General features: G+C 42.7%; 3 protein-coding genes across 5 annotated transcripts; 1 reads left to right on the top strand and 2 right to left on the bottom strand.

Annotated features, from left to right (window-relative positions):
- Positions 1-884: 884 nt before the first annotated feature.
- LOC112264566 (mediator of RNA polymerase II transcription subunit 21-like) lies at positions 885-3,827 on the bottom strand. Its single transcript, XM_024441248.2, has 5 exons — positions 3,496-3,827; positions 3,028-3,124; positions 2,616-2,730; positions 1,877-1,977; positions 885-1,389 (listed from the first exon to the last, which is right to left on the bottom strand). Exons 2-5 carry the CDS (start codon positions 3,067-3,069, stop codon positions 1,210-1,212), a joined length of 438 nt encoding a protein of 145 aa, XP_024297016.1. The 5' UTR covers positions 3,070-3,124; positions 3,496-3,827; the 3' UTR covers positions 885-1,209.
- Positions 3,156-5,712, top strand: LOC112264565 (FGFR1 oncogene partner 2 homolog). 3 transcript variants are annotated; one of them, XM_024441246.2, is made up of 6 exons: positions 4,012-4,029; positions 4,449-4,602; positions 4,717-4,834; positions 4,977-5,119; positions 5,234-5,347; positions 5,466-5,712. In XM_024441246.2, exons 2-6 carry the CDS (start codon positions 4,468-4,470, stop codon positions 5,601-5,603), a joined length of 648 nt encoding a protein of 215 aa, XP_024297014.2. In that variant the 5' UTR covers positions 4,012-4,029; positions 4,449-4,467; the 3' UTR covers positions 5,604-5,712. The 3 variants fall into 3 exon arrangements, with proteins under 3 accessions (XP_024297013.1, XP_024297012.2, XP_024297014.2); XM_024441245.2 differs by lacking the exon at positions 4,012-4,029 and adding an exon at positions 3,156-3,407 and having other exon boundaries at positions 4,977-5,347; XM_024441244.2 differs by having other exon boundaries at positions 4,011-4,029; positions 4,977-5,347.
- Positions 5,713-8,178: 2,466 nt separating this feature from the next.
- On the bottom strand, positions 8,179-19,614 carry LOC112264564 (transmembrane 7 superfamily member 3-like). Its single transcript, XM_024441242.2, has 12 exons — positions 19,323-19,614; positions 17,718-17,872; positions 16,437-16,587; positions 15,819-15,939; positions 14,370-14,541; positions 14,060-14,237; positions 13,516-13,602; positions 13,249-13,329; positions 11,756-11,908; positions 11,514-11,611; positions 9,293-9,455; positions 8,179-9,177 (listed from the first exon to the last, which is right to left on the bottom strand). Exons 1-12 carry the CDS (start codon positions 19,393-19,395, stop codon positions 8,924-8,926), a joined length of 1,686 nt encoding a protein of 561 aa, XP_024297010.1. The 5' UTR covers positions 19,396-19,614; the 3' UTR covers positions 8,179-8,923.
- Between the last annotated feature and the right edge of the window lie 740 nt (positions 19,615-20,354).

Here is a 20,354-nt window from a genome sequence, read left to right as displayed (position 1 = left end):
TTGTGTGGGTTGTAGATTCCATCTCATGCTACCACTAGAGTGAAAGCACCACCAGCATTCAAAAGTGACCAAAACATCAGCCAGGAAGCATAGGAACTGAGAAGTGGTCTGTGGTCACCACCTGCAGAATCACTCCTTTATTGGGGGTGTCTTGCTAATTGCCTATAATTTCCACCTGTTGTCTATTCCATTTGCACAACAGCATGTGAAATGTATTGTCAATCAGTGTTGCTTCATAAGTGGACAGATTGATTTCACAGAGGTGTGATTGACTTGGAGTTACATTGTGTTGTTTAAGTGTTCCCTTTATTTTTTTGAGCAGTGTATGTTTCTGAATGATGCACAATGTTGACAATATCACGAGCTGTGCAGATTACCGTTCGATTTGAGCAGGTTGCGCCTCACTCACGAGTCTGCCCAGTCACGTTACGAGCTATAGTCTGTTCAACCCGGACTGCTCAATCGAATCCCCTTAATATATAAGACTTGAACACTTTCAATTCAAGGGAATTCTGAAAGCCATCTTTCGGTGGGGCCAAGGTTTGTCTGTGTTGCATATCAAAATACAACATTAAAAAAGCACCAACATTCCACGTGAAATGCAAAAAGTCAACTTCATTTTAAAATGCCATTTATGCCTTGAGATAAACTGTTGATAAAAACATTGGTATAAAATACAAAACCTGACTTTCTAAAACAACTGGGCTTGCTTGTATAGGGGTAGTATTTGTTGGTATGCAGCATGGGCTTCTATCAATTTAGGATTGTTGTTCCTTTCACCAGCTGCTTTCAGTATGTACAAAAATGGCTACCAACAGCACTCAGCAGACCCATAACTAGCATCCTCAAAATAACCAGGGTTAAGAAATTGACAGCAGATGTTGACACCGGAGCAGTGCTTTTTAATCCAAAATAGAGTGTGCTAAGAAAAGGACAGAGTAAACAGTTCCTTGCTGGCAGAACTCAAGGTCCTTGTGTAAAGAAACATGTGGGTTCATGGCTTGCCTCACTGAATTCCCCAAGCACCAACTTCCCAATGTCCCACTCACATATTGCAAGAAGTATTTTCCATATATTCACATCCTTGAGAGGTCAGCTGTTCAGGTCCACCCAGTGGGTTCTTTATTTGATTTCCTGTACACATTTGCGCCCTCTGGTGTATTTATGTGAGAAAGTGATGTGCGAATGTCTTTGCCCCATGTGTGGGGGTCATGATTCAGGCAGTGTTGTCTGGCTGGGCCCTCCACTGCGAGTACGAAGTTGTGACTGAGCAATATCAGCCAGGGCGCTTTGGATCTTCTCCAGTAGCAAGTCCCCTCGGTATACCACCTCTTCGAGACGTGCCGCTGCATCATGATTCTCCTCCTCCAACTGCCGCAGACTGGCCGCCTAGGGAGAGGGGCAGGGAAAAGAAAGGAAGGTGAGAGGTGGTGAGGGGAAAAAGAGGGAGCGAATAAAGTCAATAAAATCTCCATACAAAATGTATAGAAACGGTAGTTATTTGAACGTGAACTCATTGAAGTAATGTGTGCCAAAGTGAGAGTGGAGAGTAAATATTCCCATCTACACTTCTTATAAGGTGATTTACCAATGCTATTTGTTTGTATGCCCGGGACAGGGCTATGGTAACCAATGCTAAGGATAGCCACTTACAAGTCTGACTTGGATTGCAACCAAAGTAGTTACAGATTCCAGCCAGTCCTCAACTGGCTCCATATGCTATTTCCAAAGTAAGAGTATAGCAATACAGAATTAGAATTGAACTATCGCTTTCACTTGAAAGAATGTACTATAATCATTTTCAACATGGGAATGGCATTCTAGTTGGAGGTTTTCCACTCCTGTTGAATCACAGGAGTAAATTCAACCTCCATACCTGTAGAGCTGCCGTAGACTCCTCACTAGGCAGTGAGTCAATCAGCACGTCCACATCCTTAGCTGTCCGGGCAATGAGTGCAGCAAATAGTTGGGCATACTCTAGGGAAAGAAATAACAACCCCATTTCAAATTAAAGATGTAATCCGTAAACTTTTAATATGCAAATAGCGCTGTTAGGTCAAAGTCGTTATTTCCGTCAAATTGTATTATATTTATGCGACATAAGATTACATTTCTATCAGCAAGGTGTCAAAAATGATTTTCACATTGCTGGTGGCTAACAATGTAAGCAAATGGCAAGGGTATGTCTTGAACTTGGGTCACCCTGTCCGAAGGCAAACACACTGTCCACTGCTCCAACTTGGGGAAAGTCGTAACAGACTTACATTGGCTAGGTTCCTTATACAAACCCCTCAGAACTGGAAGCACTCCAACTTTCTTTCAAGTGCCTTCCTATGTCCATCCTTACCTCAGCATCACTGGAGAGTACATCAGAGAAATAGAATCAAGGATTCTATTTCTGTGGAGTACAACCCACTTCTGACACCAGTGCATTGTTGGTTAAGGGCTTGTATGTAAGCATTTCACTGTAAGGTGACCTGTTGTTGTATTCGGCACAAATAACATTTGCTTTGTAGCAAACGATGGGTGTAAGTCTTGAACTCAGGTTGCCCCGCACAAAGGCAAACATGCCCCAATGGTATCCCACTTGGATCTAATATTTGACATGACCTTACCCTCAGTGGGGTTCGATGGCTGGTCCTTGTTGATTGCTGTCTGTATGTTGCTGAACGAAGCTGGCGGCGCACACTGCTGCAGCACCCCGATTGCATTGCAAAACTGATCAGCAAGCTGAAAGACATCAAAAGCACATCAGAAAAATATTGTCATGAGAGCATTTTGACCTAACACAAATATAAGACATTAAACAACGTGATTGTTTGTTAGGTAGCTAAAGTTAATTAGCTCAGCAAACCTTGCAACCGAGAAACGATAAAGAGAACTTAGCCAACTAGCTAGCTGTCATTATTCAGCCTAGTCCGCTTCCAAATACTAAGTCAGTCAATCTAAACGTGACATGACAATTTGCTGAGCATGAAAAAAAATTGTGGGGTGTACTAATAGCTAAATGAAAAAAATGTATCATACCGAATTGACTGCATCTTGAAGTTGCGTTAGCCTGTCCGCCATCTTTGTTGTTTCTCCTACTTCTCCTAAATTGGATTTCCGGGCAGACTAAATGTTTCTTAGCGTGTTGTTGCCACCCACAGGTTGGAGTACACAACGCACACAGTGAAAGAAAACTGGAAAATGAGTATCAGAGATATTAAGTAATGTAATCAGTATCTGATTGGGGAAAAGTGTCTGATAGACCTAGCTATCCTAATTGGAATATAGAAGGAGGGGAGGCTATTCAGATTGACCGCAGCGCTTGTAATCTAAAGAATCCGGAACGTGTTTATACATTTCCCAGACTGCAGCAGTAACAACGGGAAGTGTACCGCTTGGCTAAGGAGTTTCTCGCTAAGGTAAATCTACGAGTATTGGTTCGTTTTGTGTGTAATTTTACTTTTCTTCTGACAGCTAAGTATAGCAACTTTTCAGAAAATACAATACCAATATGAGACTCTTGCAGCTTTTGTGTGCTTGTATTTTCAGTGACCGATTCACCTGATTTCCGTAGCATTTAACTAGCTACTGTAGCTAGCTAACCTTGTTGATTCGCTAGCTAGTATCTGACTGACAACTGTCTAACAACATCATTCCGATTGCGACAGTCAGTAGGTTGTCGTAATTATCAGCTAGCTAAAGTACCCTGTTCGAATACTTTGCAAACATCCTTTTGGTGTCCACTGGTCAGTCACTGGAAAAAAAAAGAGTCAAACTCTGAAGGTTAGCTGTATACCAGGGGCGTATTCATTACGCCGATTCTATTGTGAAACGTTTCCCAAACGCAAGCAAACGGGGCGGGACCTTCCTTAAATGGTCCAGTAGAAACTCTTGTTTTTCTCTGTTTGGTTCTTAAAGGTTAAACGGTTTACGTAATGAATACGTCCCTGCTGACCGGGAGATTTGCGAGCTATTTAGGCAGTAAAGGTACATGAATGAGGGTCCAGGTCAAATCATGATGTTTAGTATTGTTTGGATATGGTGACTGTCAGGATTTTATTCCATGCATTTTGACAAGCTCATGTGCCAAGTATTTATGTAATGGATGCCAAGATGTAGCCTTGGATGCCAAGATGCAACTTTGCCTAAGAATCATAATGCATTTTGACAAGCTCATGTGCCAAGTATTTATGTAATGGATGCCAAGATGTAGCCTTGGATGCCAAGATGCAACTTTGCCTAAGAATCATAAGTCTTCCTCTAAGTTACATTTGGACTGATTTGATAAATCTGGTTGGATCTCCCTCTAGTTTAGCACATAATTATACCAATCCAATACTTTCAAATCCTTGAGGTGCAGTGAGCAAGTGCACATTCTAGGGAGAAGGGGGAGAAATTGAATGATGTATTCATGTTTGGTGAGGCTTTGGAGCAGCATCTTAACCTTATTTTCCTTCCAGTGTACTTATTCAAACAGAGATGACGTGTTCATTAGAAAATGTATTGTCAGACGCCAAGTCGCTGGTGGAAAGACTTCGCAACCATGACAATGCAGCGGAGGTACTTATCGAACAGACAACATCCCTTAACAAGAGGGTGGAGGCCATGAAACAGGTAATGCCAATGTCACTGGTGGTGCAGCTCTTTTGATTGGTGTTGGAAAGGGTACACACTTGCCTTTAACTGACCTTTATTGAGTTGACTGGAGTTCTGTGTATCTGTTTGCAGTATCAGGAGGAGATTGAGTCGCTGAACCGGGTAGCCCGGCATCGGCCCCGTTCCAGCCTCGTCATGGGCATCCAGCAGGAAAACCGGCAGATCCGTGACCTACAGCAGGAAAACAAAGGTAGAGCAGAGTGTGATAAGCTGAAAAACAAATGAAGCTACTCTATTTATTGGTTTCATAACAGGCATATTACCAGGTGAAAAAGTACCCCGTCTGGATAAATCCATAGAAATGTGTGTATCTATATCTTCTCTCCCTGCAGAGTTGAGAACCTCCCTGGAGGAACACCAGTCTGCCATAGAGCTCATCATGACTAAATACAGGGAGCAGGTCTTCAGACTCCTCATGGCCAGTAAGAAGGACGACCCAGCCATCGTCAACCAATTAAAGGAGCAGCACACCACTGTGAGTGACCCACCCTCTTCTAGTGTCACATCGCACTCAGGAGCTATCCTTTCTTCTTGTATCGAAGAAGTTCAAAGCAAATATTTATATTGTTTCTATTCTATGACTCTGCAGGAAATGCAAGCGCACATAGAAAAGATCAACGAGATGGCTACGGTGATGAGGAAGGCTATCGAAGTGGACGAGGGGAGGTTGTGTGAAGATGAGGAGAGGATCAAGCAACTAGAGGTGAGTCACACAGGTTGTCTGTATTCTCACTGTTTACTAAAAGCATTTGACTGAGTACTAATGGTACTACTATTTCAAACATACTGTTAAAAATGTATGCATGTTTTTTTTGGAGCAGCTGGAGAACAGTGGTCTTCGTGAGCTGCTAGGGATCAGTCGAGAAGCCTTCCTAGTTCTGACGAGAGAGGAGGCCTCGGATAGCACATCCCTGTCTGCCCTGTTGACCAGTGCCGACATCAGCCTCCGGAAGAGTTAGGCCCACACCAGCACAAGCTTGGTGCGTGTGTGTGTGTGTATATGCGCCCCCACCTTGTACAGACCATACCCCCCCAATCACCTACAGCCACACAGACTCCCAGAGTGCACCCAACAACGAACGATGTCCCAGGTCATACTGCCGCCCAACTGTCACACTACATTGGAGGTATACAGTAGGAAGCCTCTGAGACAAATGGGAAAATCCTCCAGCAGTTTAGTCTGGCACGCATTGTGCTATATCTGATGAGCCTGTGGGGTTTTAAAGTGTGAATGAGTGAAAGTGCTGCTCTTGAATGACAATAAAACACTTGAAAGAAACATGTTAAAATTTGGCCAGTGCCCTCCGGCTGAAACCCAGTGGTGGAAAAACTGTATGTGTGAACAGGACTATTTGGAATGCATATCTTACTGTACATAGACTGTAAATTGGACCTAATGGTTGCACCATGATACATCACAACTTCACTGATGACAAACGTTTGGGACAAGAGGAGCAGAGAAACGAACAAGTGATTTTTAGGAAAAACAATTTATCAAATTTCTCACACAACAAAACAAACACTGTAGACAAACAACCCATTTTAAAACAAGACATGGCACATGAAAAGGTAAGTACCTAAGAGCTGTAGTGAAAAATACTGAAAGGTAACCTTGACCTTTAAGAAAGCTTCATCAGTAATCTTAGTGCATAGAAGCATTTCCTAGTGAGGAATTTCAACAGTATGGCTATAATTTTACAATGTCGGCGTCCTCACACCCCTGTGTGTTTTGGTTTGCAAACTGAGAAAAGTAGAAATGGCCATTTCTGCCTGCATTTCAGTCTTTCCCATCCTTGACATTGTAATCCTAATCTGAATCCTGTCAGGTGATTCTGATAATCATAAAATATCAATAAATTGATATTAAATTCCCTATCAAATTTTAATTCAACATCCTGTCGTGTGCAAATGGCGAGTATTCACAAAATCACTGGTTGGATATTACACTGCATCTGAGAATACCTTGTTGTTTTGCACAAGAGGGAAAATAATCTCTTAAATTATCTACTTAAATTTCAATATTACTGAACATTTGGAGGAAAAACTGACATCGGTCATGGAATGCATTAATAAACCATGTCATGTGACTGCAGGCAAACTCCTGTACACATTATTAATGCCTCAATAAGCCAGCTTTTCATACCAAAGCACATACTGGGTGGGTAATGAGAGAGAAATAACCTAAAGAAAAAGTCCCACAAAACACATATTGGACTACCTTAAAATGAGTGTTTCCCCTAGGTTCAATAAATTGCAGAGACGCGCTTTTAAAGGGATAGTCGTTTGGTCAATGATTGCAGGTCTATGGGAACAGCTGGCATGACATTGTGCTTACAATACTAGCAATGCACCCACCCAGCTACCCTTGCACCACTGCTAAAGAAAAGTCATAGGGGAAACACTGAAAATGCTTTACCAAACGAAAGCTGGCAATAGAGAACATAAACAGAGAACATAAACAGCCACCTGACAGAGCAATAGAGGCTGTGGCACTTGTTTGCTCTTCCTGCTACTGCTCAACACTTCAGGAAACCCCCCTTGGGTTGTGCCGTGGCGGAGATCTTTGTGGGCTATACTCGGCCTTGTCTCAGGATGGTAAGTTGGTGGTTGAAGATATCCCTCTAGTGGTGTGGGGGCTGTGCTTTGGCAAAGTGGGTGGGGTTATATCCTTCCTGTTTGGCCCTGTCCAGGGGTATCATCGGATGGGGCCACAGTGTCTCCTGACCCCTCCCGTCTCAGCCTCCAGTATTTATGCTGCAGTAGTTTGTGTCGGGGGGCTAGGGTCAGTTTGTTATATCTGGAGTACTTCTCCTGTCTTATCTGGTGTCCTATGTGAATTTAAGTATGCTCTCTCTAATTCTCTCTTTCTCTCTCTCGGAGGACCTGAGCCCTAGGACCATGCCTCAGGACTACCTGGCATGATGACTCCTTGCTGTCCCCAGTCCACCTGGCCGTGCTGCTGCTCCAGTTTCAACTGTTCTGCCTGCGGCTATGGTATTCTGACCTGTTCACCGGACGTGCTACCTGTCCCAGACCTATTATTTGACCATGCTGGTCATTAATGAACATTTGAACATCTTGACCATGTTCTGTTATAATCTCCACCCAGGACAGCCGGAAGAGGACTGGCCACCCCTCATAGCCTGGTTCCTCTCTAGGTTTCTTCCTAGGTTTTGGCCTTTCTAGGGAGTTTTTCCTAGCCAACGTGCTTCAACACCTGCATTGCTTGCTGTTTGGGGTTTTAGGCTGGGTTTCTGTACAGCACTTTGAGATATCAGCTGATGTACGAAGGGCTATATAAATACATTTGATTTTGGCTATATCACCATTTCCTATAAACGTCAGTGCTCAGGATCCACCTACACCTGCCACTTGTGGTTTATGATTTTAGAGTGCTATCAAACATGTCCATGAAATCAAGAGAGGATACATTTTATGCTGCAAGTTCCCACCCATACCACTAATTGTTCGATTCAACAACTGTTTCGCAAAAAGGGTCCCCAAAACACATGCATATTTCAATACAAACATCGCTCATATTTCTTAAATGTAATTGTTCATATTTGTAAATAGAAAAAAAATAGTGGCCTCAGTTTTACAGAACATGGTGTAAAAGTGACAGTTTGCATGCGAAAATGTTGACAAAACATTAAAAACAATTTGCAGCCATTGGAGCCAAAATGGGCATACCCAGAACAGTGGTGTCATACCCATAATTTCATTGAGTGGTATTAAGATAAACAAAGTATACTTACTTTTACACTAAAATGAATACCTACCTACCAAATGTTGCTGTCAAAGCCATTTCAAAAAGATTGTCTGCATGATGTGTCTGCATCTTACTGTTCCAAATGTTTTCTTGTGCTATTCAGTGGTACTAAAACACATATGTTGCCCATACCGGTATGCTGTAACCCTAGTTGTTTAAAGGCACTGTGATGTACTAGGGGAGATAGTGGCCAACTTCGGTAACAACTTCCTCAGTACCCTCTAAGAACATGCAGCCAAATACCACAAGACTGAGGAAGTGAATCAAATCATGCTTGAAAATAATCTTTTGAAAATTCTCTGTGTGCACTTTGTGACAAAGTTCCTCCCCAGGCATATAAACACTACCTTAATGGACTGTTACCATCATCAAAGGCATGAAAACATACATAATCTGGAATAGAAAGACTCCAAACGCAATGGTGCTTTCCCCGTAGATAGAGAGCCCATGCCCCATAGCACCCTCCTAGTGGGGTGAATCTGTCTACCTGGCTGGGTAAAATGGATGGGTTTAAAGGAGGAGGGGTGTGCACTCGCCAGCGGACTCTCTCCTGCCAGTCAGCTGTCGGGCACGGGCGAGGAGACGGGAAGGGAGTGAGGACGTGTGGTGGCTTGGGTCCAGAACGTTGGTCTTGCGGCGCTCCCGCTCTTGCAGCCACATGAGGTAAGGGCTGGGGGGGAAGAAGGGCCGTGTGCGTTCCCGGTAGAGCTGTAGCACGATACCAGACACACCTAGAACCACCCACACTGTGATCATGATGAAATCTGGAAGACCAAGAGGACAAAAATATGTTAGGTTGAAAGGTCAAAATCAGGTGCACAACATATGGCCTGCCTGCAGGTTAAATAAAAGAAAACTCTCTGAAGTGATTTTACTCACCAATGTCCTGGAAAGGCACATCAGTAAAGGCCTTGCTGAAGTTGTCGTTGAGGAAGCGTTTGAGGATGTTAAGGGTGATGTAGGAGAGGCTGGTATATATGTAAGCATTCACAGCCAGCACCACAGCATAGGCTCCAGCTACACCACACGTAGTGATGTTACCCTGCAGACAGACAACACCCACACAGCAATTTTACCCAGAGGCTCCATTTCCATATTTGTCCTCCCAACCCACCCAGCCGACATGAGGAAAACATTTAAACGTGTCAACCCTCGCAAGGCTGCAGGCCCAGACGGCATCCCCAGCCGCACCCTCAGAGCATGCGCAGACCAGCTGGCTGGTGTGTTTACGGACATATTCAATCAATCCCTATCCCAGTCTGTTGTTCCCACATGCTTCAAGAGGGCCACCATTGTTCCTGTTACCAAGAAAGCTAAGGTAACTGAGCTAAACGACTACCGCCCCGTAGCACTCACTTCCGTCATCATGAAGTGCTTTGAGAGACTAGTCAAGGACCATATCACCTCCACCCTACCTGACACCCTAGACCCACTCCAATTTGCTTACCGCCCAAATAGGTCCACAGACAATGCAATCTCAACCACACTGCCCTAACCCATCTGGAAAAGAGGAATACCTATGTAAGAATGCTGTTCATTGACTACAGCTCGGCATTTAACACCATAGTGCCCTCCAAGCTCGTCATCAAGCTCGAGACCTTGGGTCTCGACCCCGCCCTGTGCAACTGGGTACTGGACTTTGTGACGGGCCGCCCCCCAGGTGGTGAGGGTAGGCAACAACATCTCCACCCCGCTGATCCTCAACACTGGGGCCTCACAAGGGTGTGTTCTGAGCCCTCTCCTGTACTCCCTGTTCACCCACGACTGCGTGGCCATGCACGCCTCCAACTCAATCATCAAGTTTGCGGACGACACAACAGTGGTAGGCTTGATTACCAACAATGACGAGACGGCCTACAGGGAGGAGGTGAGGGCCCTCGGAGTGTGGTGTCAGGAAAATAACCTCACACTCACTGTCAACAAAACTAAGGAGATGATTGTGGACTTCAGGAAACAGCAGAGGGAACACCCCCCTATCCACATCGATGGAACAGTAGTGGAGAGGGTAGTAAGTTTTAAGTTCCTCGGCGTACACATCACAGACAAACTGAATTGGTCCACCCACACAGACAGCATTGTGAAGAAGGGGCAGCAGCGCCTCTTCAACCTCAGGAGGCTGAAGAAATTCGGCTTATCACCAAAAGCACTCACAAACTTCTACAGATGCACAATCGAGAGCATCCTGTCGGGCTGTATCGCCGCCTGGTACGGCAACTGCTCCACCCACAACCGTAAGGCTCTCCAGAGGGTAGTGAGGTCTGCACAACGCATCACCAGGGGCAAACTACCTGCCCTCCAGGACACCTACACCACCCGATGTAACAGGAAGGCCATAAAGATCATCAAGGACAACAACCACCCGAGCCACTGCCTGTTCACCCCGCTATCATCCAGAAGGCGAGGTCAGTACAGGTGCATCAAAGCTGGGACCGAGAGACTGAAAAACAGCTTCTATCTCAAGGCCATCAGACTGTTAAACAGCCACCACTAACATTGAATGGCTGCTGCCAACACACTGACTCAACTCCAGCCACTTTAATAATGGGAATTGATGGGAAATGTAAAATATATCACTAGCCACTTTAAACAATGCTACCAAATATGTTTACATACCCTACATTATTCATCTCATATGTATACGTATATACTGTACTCTATATCATCTACTGCATCTTTATGTAATACATGTATCACTAGCCACTTTAACTATGCCACTTTGTTTACATACTCATCTCATATGTATATACTGCACTCAATACCATCTACTGTATCTTGCCTATGCTGCTCTGTACCATCACTCATTCATATATCTTTATATACATATTCCTTATCCCCTTACACTTGTGTCTATAAGGTAGTAGTTTTGGAATTGTTAGCTAGATTACTTGTTGGTTATTACTGCATTGTCGGAACTAGAAGCACAAGCATTTTGCTACACTCGCATTAACATCTGCTAACCATGTGTATGTGACAAATACAATTTGATTTGAAATCTTTGAAAGTTCTAAGCCATTCTTGAGTTTAAAGTGGGAGGGGACTATGGCGTTGAATTGGACAGCCACTGTAAAGAAAGTGCAGAGGGGTAGGGACCCGGGCCTACCTCTCTTGGCCAGCGGACAAAGAAGAGCGGTACCCCCACCACGATGCAGCTGAACGTCACCCAGAACACCACATTCGAACGGAACACCTGTATGTCACCTGAGGAAGTGATGAGATTTTTTTTACAACTTTGTTACAATACTTTCTGTGTCATACAACATTCATCTGATTGAGCATTATCCTGCTTGAACTAGTCAATCAAATAAATAATAATCTGACATAGGTGTTTTTTGGTTCTTTTACCGACAGGCGTGAAGAAGACAATGGAGGAGATGAGGAACCCCAACATGAGACCGACGGCGACAACACAGGACATAACTGAGCCGAAGCGCCACCAGCTCATCACCAGGATAACTCCCCCCACTACGCCAATCACTGCTGTCAGGGTCAGGCGGACTGCAGGGAGGAAACACAGACACTTCTGTCAGGGTCAGATGGAGAGGGAGTTGGACAAATATCTTTATTTTTCATAGAGCCATAGAAGAATAAGAACCTGAGCTTCTGGCAGGAGGTCCAACTCAGACTGACCCCAAATAAATGAAAGCAAGTCCAGGAATTTCTCCATCAATTCTAAACTCAACTTCTCTACAGATAGATTAACATTCTTTAATTATCTATATACTAAACCATGTGTTCTTCAGCATGTTGGAACCCGTGCGCCAACTTAATTACTGGAATGGGCTTTTACAGTGAGATGTTTGTTCTATGCAGAAATGTGTTGTTTCACACTGAACTGTGTGTTGTGCACTGGTGAAGTTTCCCCATTGCGTCCTGGATGAGTTCTGCCACCCATCCATCAGCTCCACCACTGACCAAATCACATTAGGGTTCGAGTGTGTAATTCTGAATTCAAACGCTCACCGCCATCCTCTATGACTAACAGATATACAAGCCAACACTGACATCACCTTGCATATGGGGAGCACAAATACCCATGCAAGCCATTCTAGGTTTCTCCAAATCAAAATACACAAACTGTAAAATAAGCATAAGATGCATACGTGACATGTTTTGCTCTGCCTTTTAGATGGCATGTGAGGCGGCAGGTATCCTAGTGGTTAGAGTGTTGGGCCAGTAACCGAAACGTTGCTAGATCGAATCCCCGAGCTGACAAGGTATAAATCTGTTGTTCTGCCCATGAACAAGGCAGTTAACCCACTGTTCCTAGGCTGTCATTGTAAATTAGAATTTGTTCTTAACTTATTTGCCTAGTTAAACAAAGGTTAAATTAATTTAAAAAAATTAAATATCACTTATCTTCATACTGTAACAACTGTACTGACTTAGTACTGGCAAATCTGATTGCATTTCCCAGTTAATGAAACCAACAGGAGTTTCTTTCAACTGAGCTGACCTGATTGAATCACAGAAAAACTCTATGCTTTCAGGGGGCACCGACTGGAGCTTCCAAATTAAAATAGGATAATTTTGGGGGAAAATCATATTGACATGGCATGACTATCTAATTCGCATTTATGAAAGACCTGTGACAATTAATGCAATTTGTCTGGCCGCAAAGCCAGTTTGTATGGCTAATTTCATTCCAAAATACTGTATGCTTTGGAGACGCATTAAAAACTACAGAGGGAGTACAGAGATAACTGAACAAGCATATGACCAAATAAACTGAAGACCAATATTTACTATAGAAAAAACACACAACATAATTAATGTCCTTATCAACCTGGCTGACAAGGTCTACAATCTTATGTTCATTTGAAATCACTTAAACTTACTGTCATAGTCCAGTTTTGTGGTTCTTGTGATCAGGACAAAAAAAAGAAACGCTGCAAAGCCAAAGCCCATACAGAATAGCTCTAAGAGAGAGGAAGATGGAGAGGGGAACAAGGGAGGAAAGTTTAATATGGGAGAGCAACAAAGGAAACACACATTTTCTAGCATGACATCTACGACTAGGTGTCGTAGGTGTCGACTTCCCAGACTTATCTTCCAGTGATGTAGTGGAAAACTTGGTAAGTCAACACTTGTTTCCACCTACTCACCACATTTGAAAAAGCGGTGCCCAAAGAAGCACACGAAGAGGCCAGCTAAACCAGTGATGGTGAAGAAGATCCTTGTGGATATCTTCCCTAGAAGAAAAGGAAGTACATCAGCCTTTAGTCATTCTGTCTTTCCACATAGTTGGTCTAACTTGTTGTTGGTCATACAAGAGACACTGTGTCGATTGTTTCTCTTTTATCTCCTGCTCTGAAATTGCTTATTGCTCCATTACAGTGTGTTACTGTTGACAAGAGTTGACATATGGGTTCATAAGTCAGTTGCTAATCAAGATAGAGGCTGAAATCAGCTGACAACATATTCCCAGGGGACTGTTGTTGATCTTCCCTGGTCTTAAATGCATGCTCTCCTTCAAGGTGCATTCTATAAGATTTCCACAGAAATAGCCCTCAAGGTCTCAGCCAGAACGATTGCAGTACAGTAAACATCTTCTGTGTAGAATGACATGATGTTCTTCTTCCACTCAACAACAAGTCTCATTGAATAAGGCCCCGGGAATTCAGACAGGAATACTCAGATAGCACTTACCCAGATTGTCGCAGCCATCTAGGGTGGAGGAGAAGCTGCAGGCGTAGGTGTGGACAGGGATATACGAGGAAGAGGTGTTAAGCACTGGGTCTCTGACTATGACAGAGTAGATGACACCCTGGCCCGGGATGGAGCTAAACACTACCTCTGTCTTATCATTGGATGATAGTGTCATGACCTACAGGGAGAAAAAAAATAGAAAAGCTCACCATACCATTACACCACAACCAGAAAGTTTACAGTTTACAATCCCAATCTGTATTTTTATACGTGTCCATTTTGCACTACATTCACACTATTATCAACTCACCCTTTTCCCATGCTCTCTCATGGTCTGCACATTGGCCACACTCTGGATGCTGGTGATGAGGCTCTGCTCTGAAAGGTCACTCTCAGGCAGGAAGTACTGGTAGATGTCATACCTCAGGCGCCATCGAGTGTTTTCACCTACTTCAGTGTCACAGGCGGGCGGATTGGAGCCCCTGAGGAGGTTAAAACAGAGGTCAGTTCACAATGGATTCTGAAAGTTTGCTTTAAAGTACAAATGTGCATTTGGGGAAACAGCACCACTGTTCGCCCCCCAGTGCCTTTGTTATTGTTTAGTTGATGAAAACAGAGCAGAGAAGAGTCCGGCTGCGGGGGGAAAAAAAGTGCACTGCATATTTGGCTGTTCTATCGTGTGTACAGTGATGTCAGATGAGAAAAACAGTGGTTGTTTACAGTAACTTCTTTGTTGTTGCAATATCCTAAACGGACATTCACCTATTAAGGATTCTAGCTTTAAAACAGAAATGTTGTAGATTTTTTTATTTAAAAAATTCAACATTTTTCACAATGAAATAAGATGGCTCAGAAGGGCCGTCACAAATAATAATAACACAACAATATGAAACTGCAACCGAAAGGGCCGGAGTCTCTTTCTTTTTTTAAATACAATTCAGAGACTACGCAAAATAAGTGTCCCCATCACTTTTGTCTCATTCAAAATCTTTGAGACTCTTTTTTTTGTTTCGCCACAGACCTCCCTAGACCTCCCAGACCTCTTTGGTCTTTTGCTTTTTGAATCACTGCTTTTCAAAACCTATTTATTTTTGTTCCAGGTAAATTTAGATACAGTTCAGTCTACAGACCACAGGCCAATGTTACATTATAGCTGCTTGATGCACAATAGGAAGATTGTGTGTGTGTGTGTGTGTGTTTTCCACTCTGCAGTCTGCTTGGCCCTGACATAATGTTGTGTGTGTTTCCACTCTGCGGTCCGTGTAATGCGAGTGAGTAGGTACTATATGTGGAAATACTAAAAGCCAGCACTTCCCATATCCTGGTCACCAGATCTGTTTGGGCTGTCTTGCCAACTCCTATGATCATTATCACACCATAGCCTGATTAATAGCAACAAAGTATTTTCTTTATTTACATTAGAAAATATCAATGATTTCCCTCTCCCAAAATGCTGGAGAGGTTGGGTTCCAATCACTGTACCTCAACACTTGTGGGTAAATCTATTTTCTCTACTAAAGCACATTCCTAGCCAGAGCCCTGGCATTAAAACATTTCTCACTCTGCTTCCACCACATTGAAAGCCACACAAATGTAGGACAACACATAATGCACCCATAAGAATGCATTGACTTTTCACCAGGGTTAACTTTAAAACGAAAACATATGCAGAGTGTGCCCTGCCTCACATCTGTTTGCAGTGAGACAGAAGTGATTAAATCAAATATGCTCATTCATAAACCCTCTAGTGTGTTGTTACCTTGAATATCCAATATTTGCAGGTCCAAAGCGGATAGTAGTCTCAAAAATGTTGTAGTGGAGATAGATATTTGGGTCAATGTCCAGGTCAAACGCCAGATTACAAGCTCCAGGGACTGGGTCTGCAGAGAGAGAGAAAACACGTTATTAAAACCAGCCAATCAAGTTACTGTTTTTTCTTGAAGTCCATTGACAGTACAGTAGTAGCAGACTGTTGAGAGTTTGTACCATTGGTCTATGCAGATGGCCTACTGGTGACTGTGGAGAAGTTGTAGAGAGCAGATTACTCTACACAGATACAATCAGTTTGGTGGAAGACAAAACAGCTTTGAAATTTGTTCTCAGTTGACTATTTGTTTTGTTCAATAATCCACTTGACATACTTTGTTTTGGGGTTTGTTTGAAACAGGCTCCACATCTACAAGATACTCTTGCTATTGTTTTGACATGGTATATGGATTGGTTAAAACAATGGTGGATTGAGGGTGAGTAGTGAGAGGTAAAATATCCTGGAACACTAAAAGTAATGTAAGGCATTGACAGATAGTGGGAGGCCACCTAAAACTGTAGAGGAATTGGTGGATTATTCTGGGAAGCGGAGATGGAAGGGCATACATACCAGAGCTGGTGTAGGGGAGGATGACCCCAGTGCCGGCCACAGAGTCCCCATCAGGGGCCAGCAGGAACCAGGAAAGCTTGGTCTGACCGGGGATCAGGGGTGAGAGAAGGCCTGAGTCCACCGCTGTTAGAGAGAGGCCAATCCCTGGCATCTGCCCAAAGTAGTCAACCAGACAACCAGAAAATCACTCAAATAGTCAGTCAACAACACAGCCCTAATCCATCCAACTCTGTCGCCAAACCAAAGCCTGAAATCCCATGAAGACCTGTGTTCTAAAGCTCTAAGTCAGTATTTAGTTGATTTCAATGCACTGATTTGCCTGAAAGTTTCAGTTGCTCTCAATTTTCTATGTATCCTGGCAAATTACGTCTCCATTGTGAGTAACTCTAACATAGTAGTTACCATACTACCACCATGTTATTACTGCTTTATTCAGTGCTGTAATGTAAAGTACTACTGAAATGTGCACAGACGCCCGGCTGACCACCTCTTCACACCTAGCTGTAGGCTATACCTGCCAGATGGTTTTGACAGACAGTGGAGAAAGAACGACTTGTAGTGATATTCACTTCCAGACGACACTCATTAACTGTCTACGCTGTGTTTGGTACATTTGCCCCTTAATAGTTGGGGACAGTTTTCATTGTTGACTTCGCTACAGTCAGAGCATGTTTACTGCTTTAGCCTATTCCCACCATGAGTTACAACTACTTTGAGTTACTTGTGTTACGACTACTTTGAGTTACGACTATTCTGAGTAACGACTACTTTGAGTTACTTGTGTTACGGCTACTTTGAGTTAGTTCAAAGCGTTTTCAGTAGAAAGATGGAAAGGTGTTCACAAAGGTTTCCGTCAGCACCAAAGAGCTTGTGACCAGCCTAACACATGACCACAGCTCTACTCAGAGTGTCTGCAAATCTCACAAGACTCTGCCGTAGTGGGTCACTAGAAACGGTGTGTGTGATAGGGTGATTGGCGATTGTTTCGTCACCCAACCTTTTGGATCTCTGGGACCAAGGCCAGGATTGGTCAATCCATCTTACCCTTGCCTCATGCCCTGTCTTCCTCCCATGATGAGCAAGCAGTCTGGTTCCATATCATCTGACTTCCCTCCACAAGTCAGTGGACCAATCAGTGCCGATCGTGTGTGTGAGTTTGTTTGTACGTGTTTGATAGGGCAATAGGTCATTTTGAATGAATAAACATTGACCTGAATTAGACTATTAGATAAATCTATTTTACTGTGAGCGTGTGTGTTTGTGCGTGAGCCAGTGTCTTACCCTGGTGTAGGACAGCGTAGCATTGCTGTGCTGTGTGTGGAACTGGAGAGTGATAAAGGCCACGTCAAGGGGGATTCTGGAGACCACAGCCTGCACTGTCTCGTTCTCATTCACATTCACGTTCTGAAAGGTGTTGAACAGGAAAACCACCAGATCTGAGAGAGGAAATACATGTTACAGCATTATCCTCCCAGGCTATCCACAACCTGTTACTAGGTTTATTTATATACAGTGGTTCCTAAATTATTGACACCGTTAAAGATGAGCCAAAATGACTGAATAAAATCAAGAATTCAAATACTGAGCTACAGTATATTCTATGCTCAACAAATTTGGAAATGATATTGTTTTAAACTAATACAATTGCTCAGAGAAAGAGATTCTGTTTAACCAGTAATACTTTTTTCTCAAAAAGGTAGTGGTAAAAAGTATTGACACCGCTGTTTTCAATACCACTCAATACCTCACCTTGCAAGGATAAAAGCACTGAGCCTTTTTCTAAAATGTTTTATGAGTTGGCCACCCGTAAGTGTGAAAGTCTTTCCAGTTCTGCTGTTCTGATTTCCATTGATGGCCCACTGATAAATCTTGCACAGGGTGCTGTGACTATATGGTTACCCCTGTGGTTGTGACAACATCATCCAGGATGTGAGCCTATCGTAAGTACATCTGAGAAGGACACCTTTAATCCACAACATATACCAAAAACAACTACTGCGACACCAAATAGACTGCTGGTTGTTCTCACTGATTGTGCATTGCACATGCTTTTTCACTTTCTTCTCTCTCTCTCTCTCTCTCTCTCTCTCTCTCTCTCTCAGGGCCAATCCAAAGATGCCTCACTAGCGGCCATTTCACTTGCAGTGTAATTAGCCCTACATTTCAATTATATGTAGTATTAAAGGAATTAGATTCCATGAGAGAAACATCTATTTTTTTTTTAATGTTGTGCATACTGGCATGGCAAGAGTGGGTGTATACAATCAGCATTTTATCCTATAGCCTATACAACCTGGGTGTGAAATAAACTTTTTTTTAATACCATGAGCAATAATAGCCTTTTTTGAAATCCCAGACAAATTCCACATAAGTATGTTACTGTTGAAGACATATTGAATAGTGTTTTGCTTCCACTTTTCCAGCAACTAGTACAACTGCCTTCACTTCATCATAACCCAAACAATAAGGTTGTTTAATTCCATTGTTTGTTTTTGTTGATATTTGAGACTTTGTAAACAAACAATGCCATTTCAAAATACAACTAGTTAACGTTAGTCCATGTCATGGACTATCAGCCCGTGCATCCGCAGTTCCATCTATGAATTTGAGAGTGGTTCATATTTCTCCAGCCTCAATGTGAAGACTAACTACAACAATAGGTAACATCTCCAAACATAGGAATGGTTAACAATTCACTGAGTTAGTGGAGTTGATATCTCTGATTCAAAGAAGGCGTATGTATAAATCTTCTTCATATAAAACAATAAGACGCTAACGTTAGCTAGAGTATGATTGGCTTTCAACCAGCAACCTTGATGTAATCTGAAAGTTATACAAATTAATCTCTTGCCAATTTTATTTTAAAATATTAAAAGCACGACTTACTTTCCACTTGTGCTACAATTCCATCACAGACCAAAACATGTAAAAATATGTACATTAGCCAGGAGGACGGCATTTTCTTCAGGCCCACGTTCCTACGTTCCTAGTTCACTTGCAACACAGTTGCTGAGATATTCAATAAAGGCTACAGGCCAGTGCAACATAGTGTGGCTACAAATTCGTTTTCATTGCTGTTGTTGCTTCCGCGGAACAACTCCAACCACGTCCGGTCGCTCAAACGTACTACGAATGTCAACTGCTGCAAGCCACTTCCTTTCTCCAGGAGACGTCAAAACAAACTGGGCAGGTCCCAGTCCCCAGTCCTAGCGGGCGTTCCAGAGCACAGTGATTGTAACCTCGTGCTGGGTTTACATTTGCCCAATCACTGAACAAAACAGCAACTGGGTGATTATCATGAAACCAATGTTAAACATATCTGTAGCAAATTGATTTACAAAACCTTGATGCATCTGCAAAAATCAACTATCATTCTAAGGACTAAGATGTATCATTTTTGGCAAAGTGTATATTTTAAATCGGTTTTTAACGTTCTACAGAATTTATTACCGTTCTACAGAATTCATTACCGAAATGCATCCAGACTAAATTCTCGGGTCCAGATTGTATACAATTTTACTTTAGAAAACCAAATTTATTTGAATAAAACACAAAATATGTTGCTGTAGTTTGTCCATAAAGCATCAAATGTAACACACGTTGACATTTACATTAAACTATCATATTTAGTTTTATTTACCTATGATGCATCATCTAGAGTTGTAGAGGTTAAGTTAATTGATATCATTTCAATGCCTTCAGAATGAAGTTCTTATTCTCAATCACCCACTTTATGCAATTGACCTTTTCATAACAAAAACGGTTAAAATACTCAAATTGGAAAAAAGTCTGATATAATTGTATAGCTTTTTTATCATTTAATTTATTTTCAGTGTTATGTTTAACTCAGGCTTTTTTATTTGGTGAGAAATGTGAACAAAATATTAGAATGGTATTGGTTTATTACTTTTTGGACTA

This window comes from Oncorhynchus tshawytscha, linkage group LG15 (genome assembly GCF_018296145.1).
Source record: "Oncorhynchus tshawytscha isolate Ot180627B linkage group LG15, Otsh_v2.0, whole genome shotgun sequence".
Taxonomy (NCBI): domain Eukaryota; kingdom Metazoa; phylum Chordata; class Actinopteri; order Salmoniformes; family Salmonidae; genus Oncorhynchus; species Oncorhynchus tshawytscha.
The sequence above is the reverse complement of the archived record's forward strand: the minus strand, read 5'-3'. Positions and strand labels throughout refer to the sequence as shown.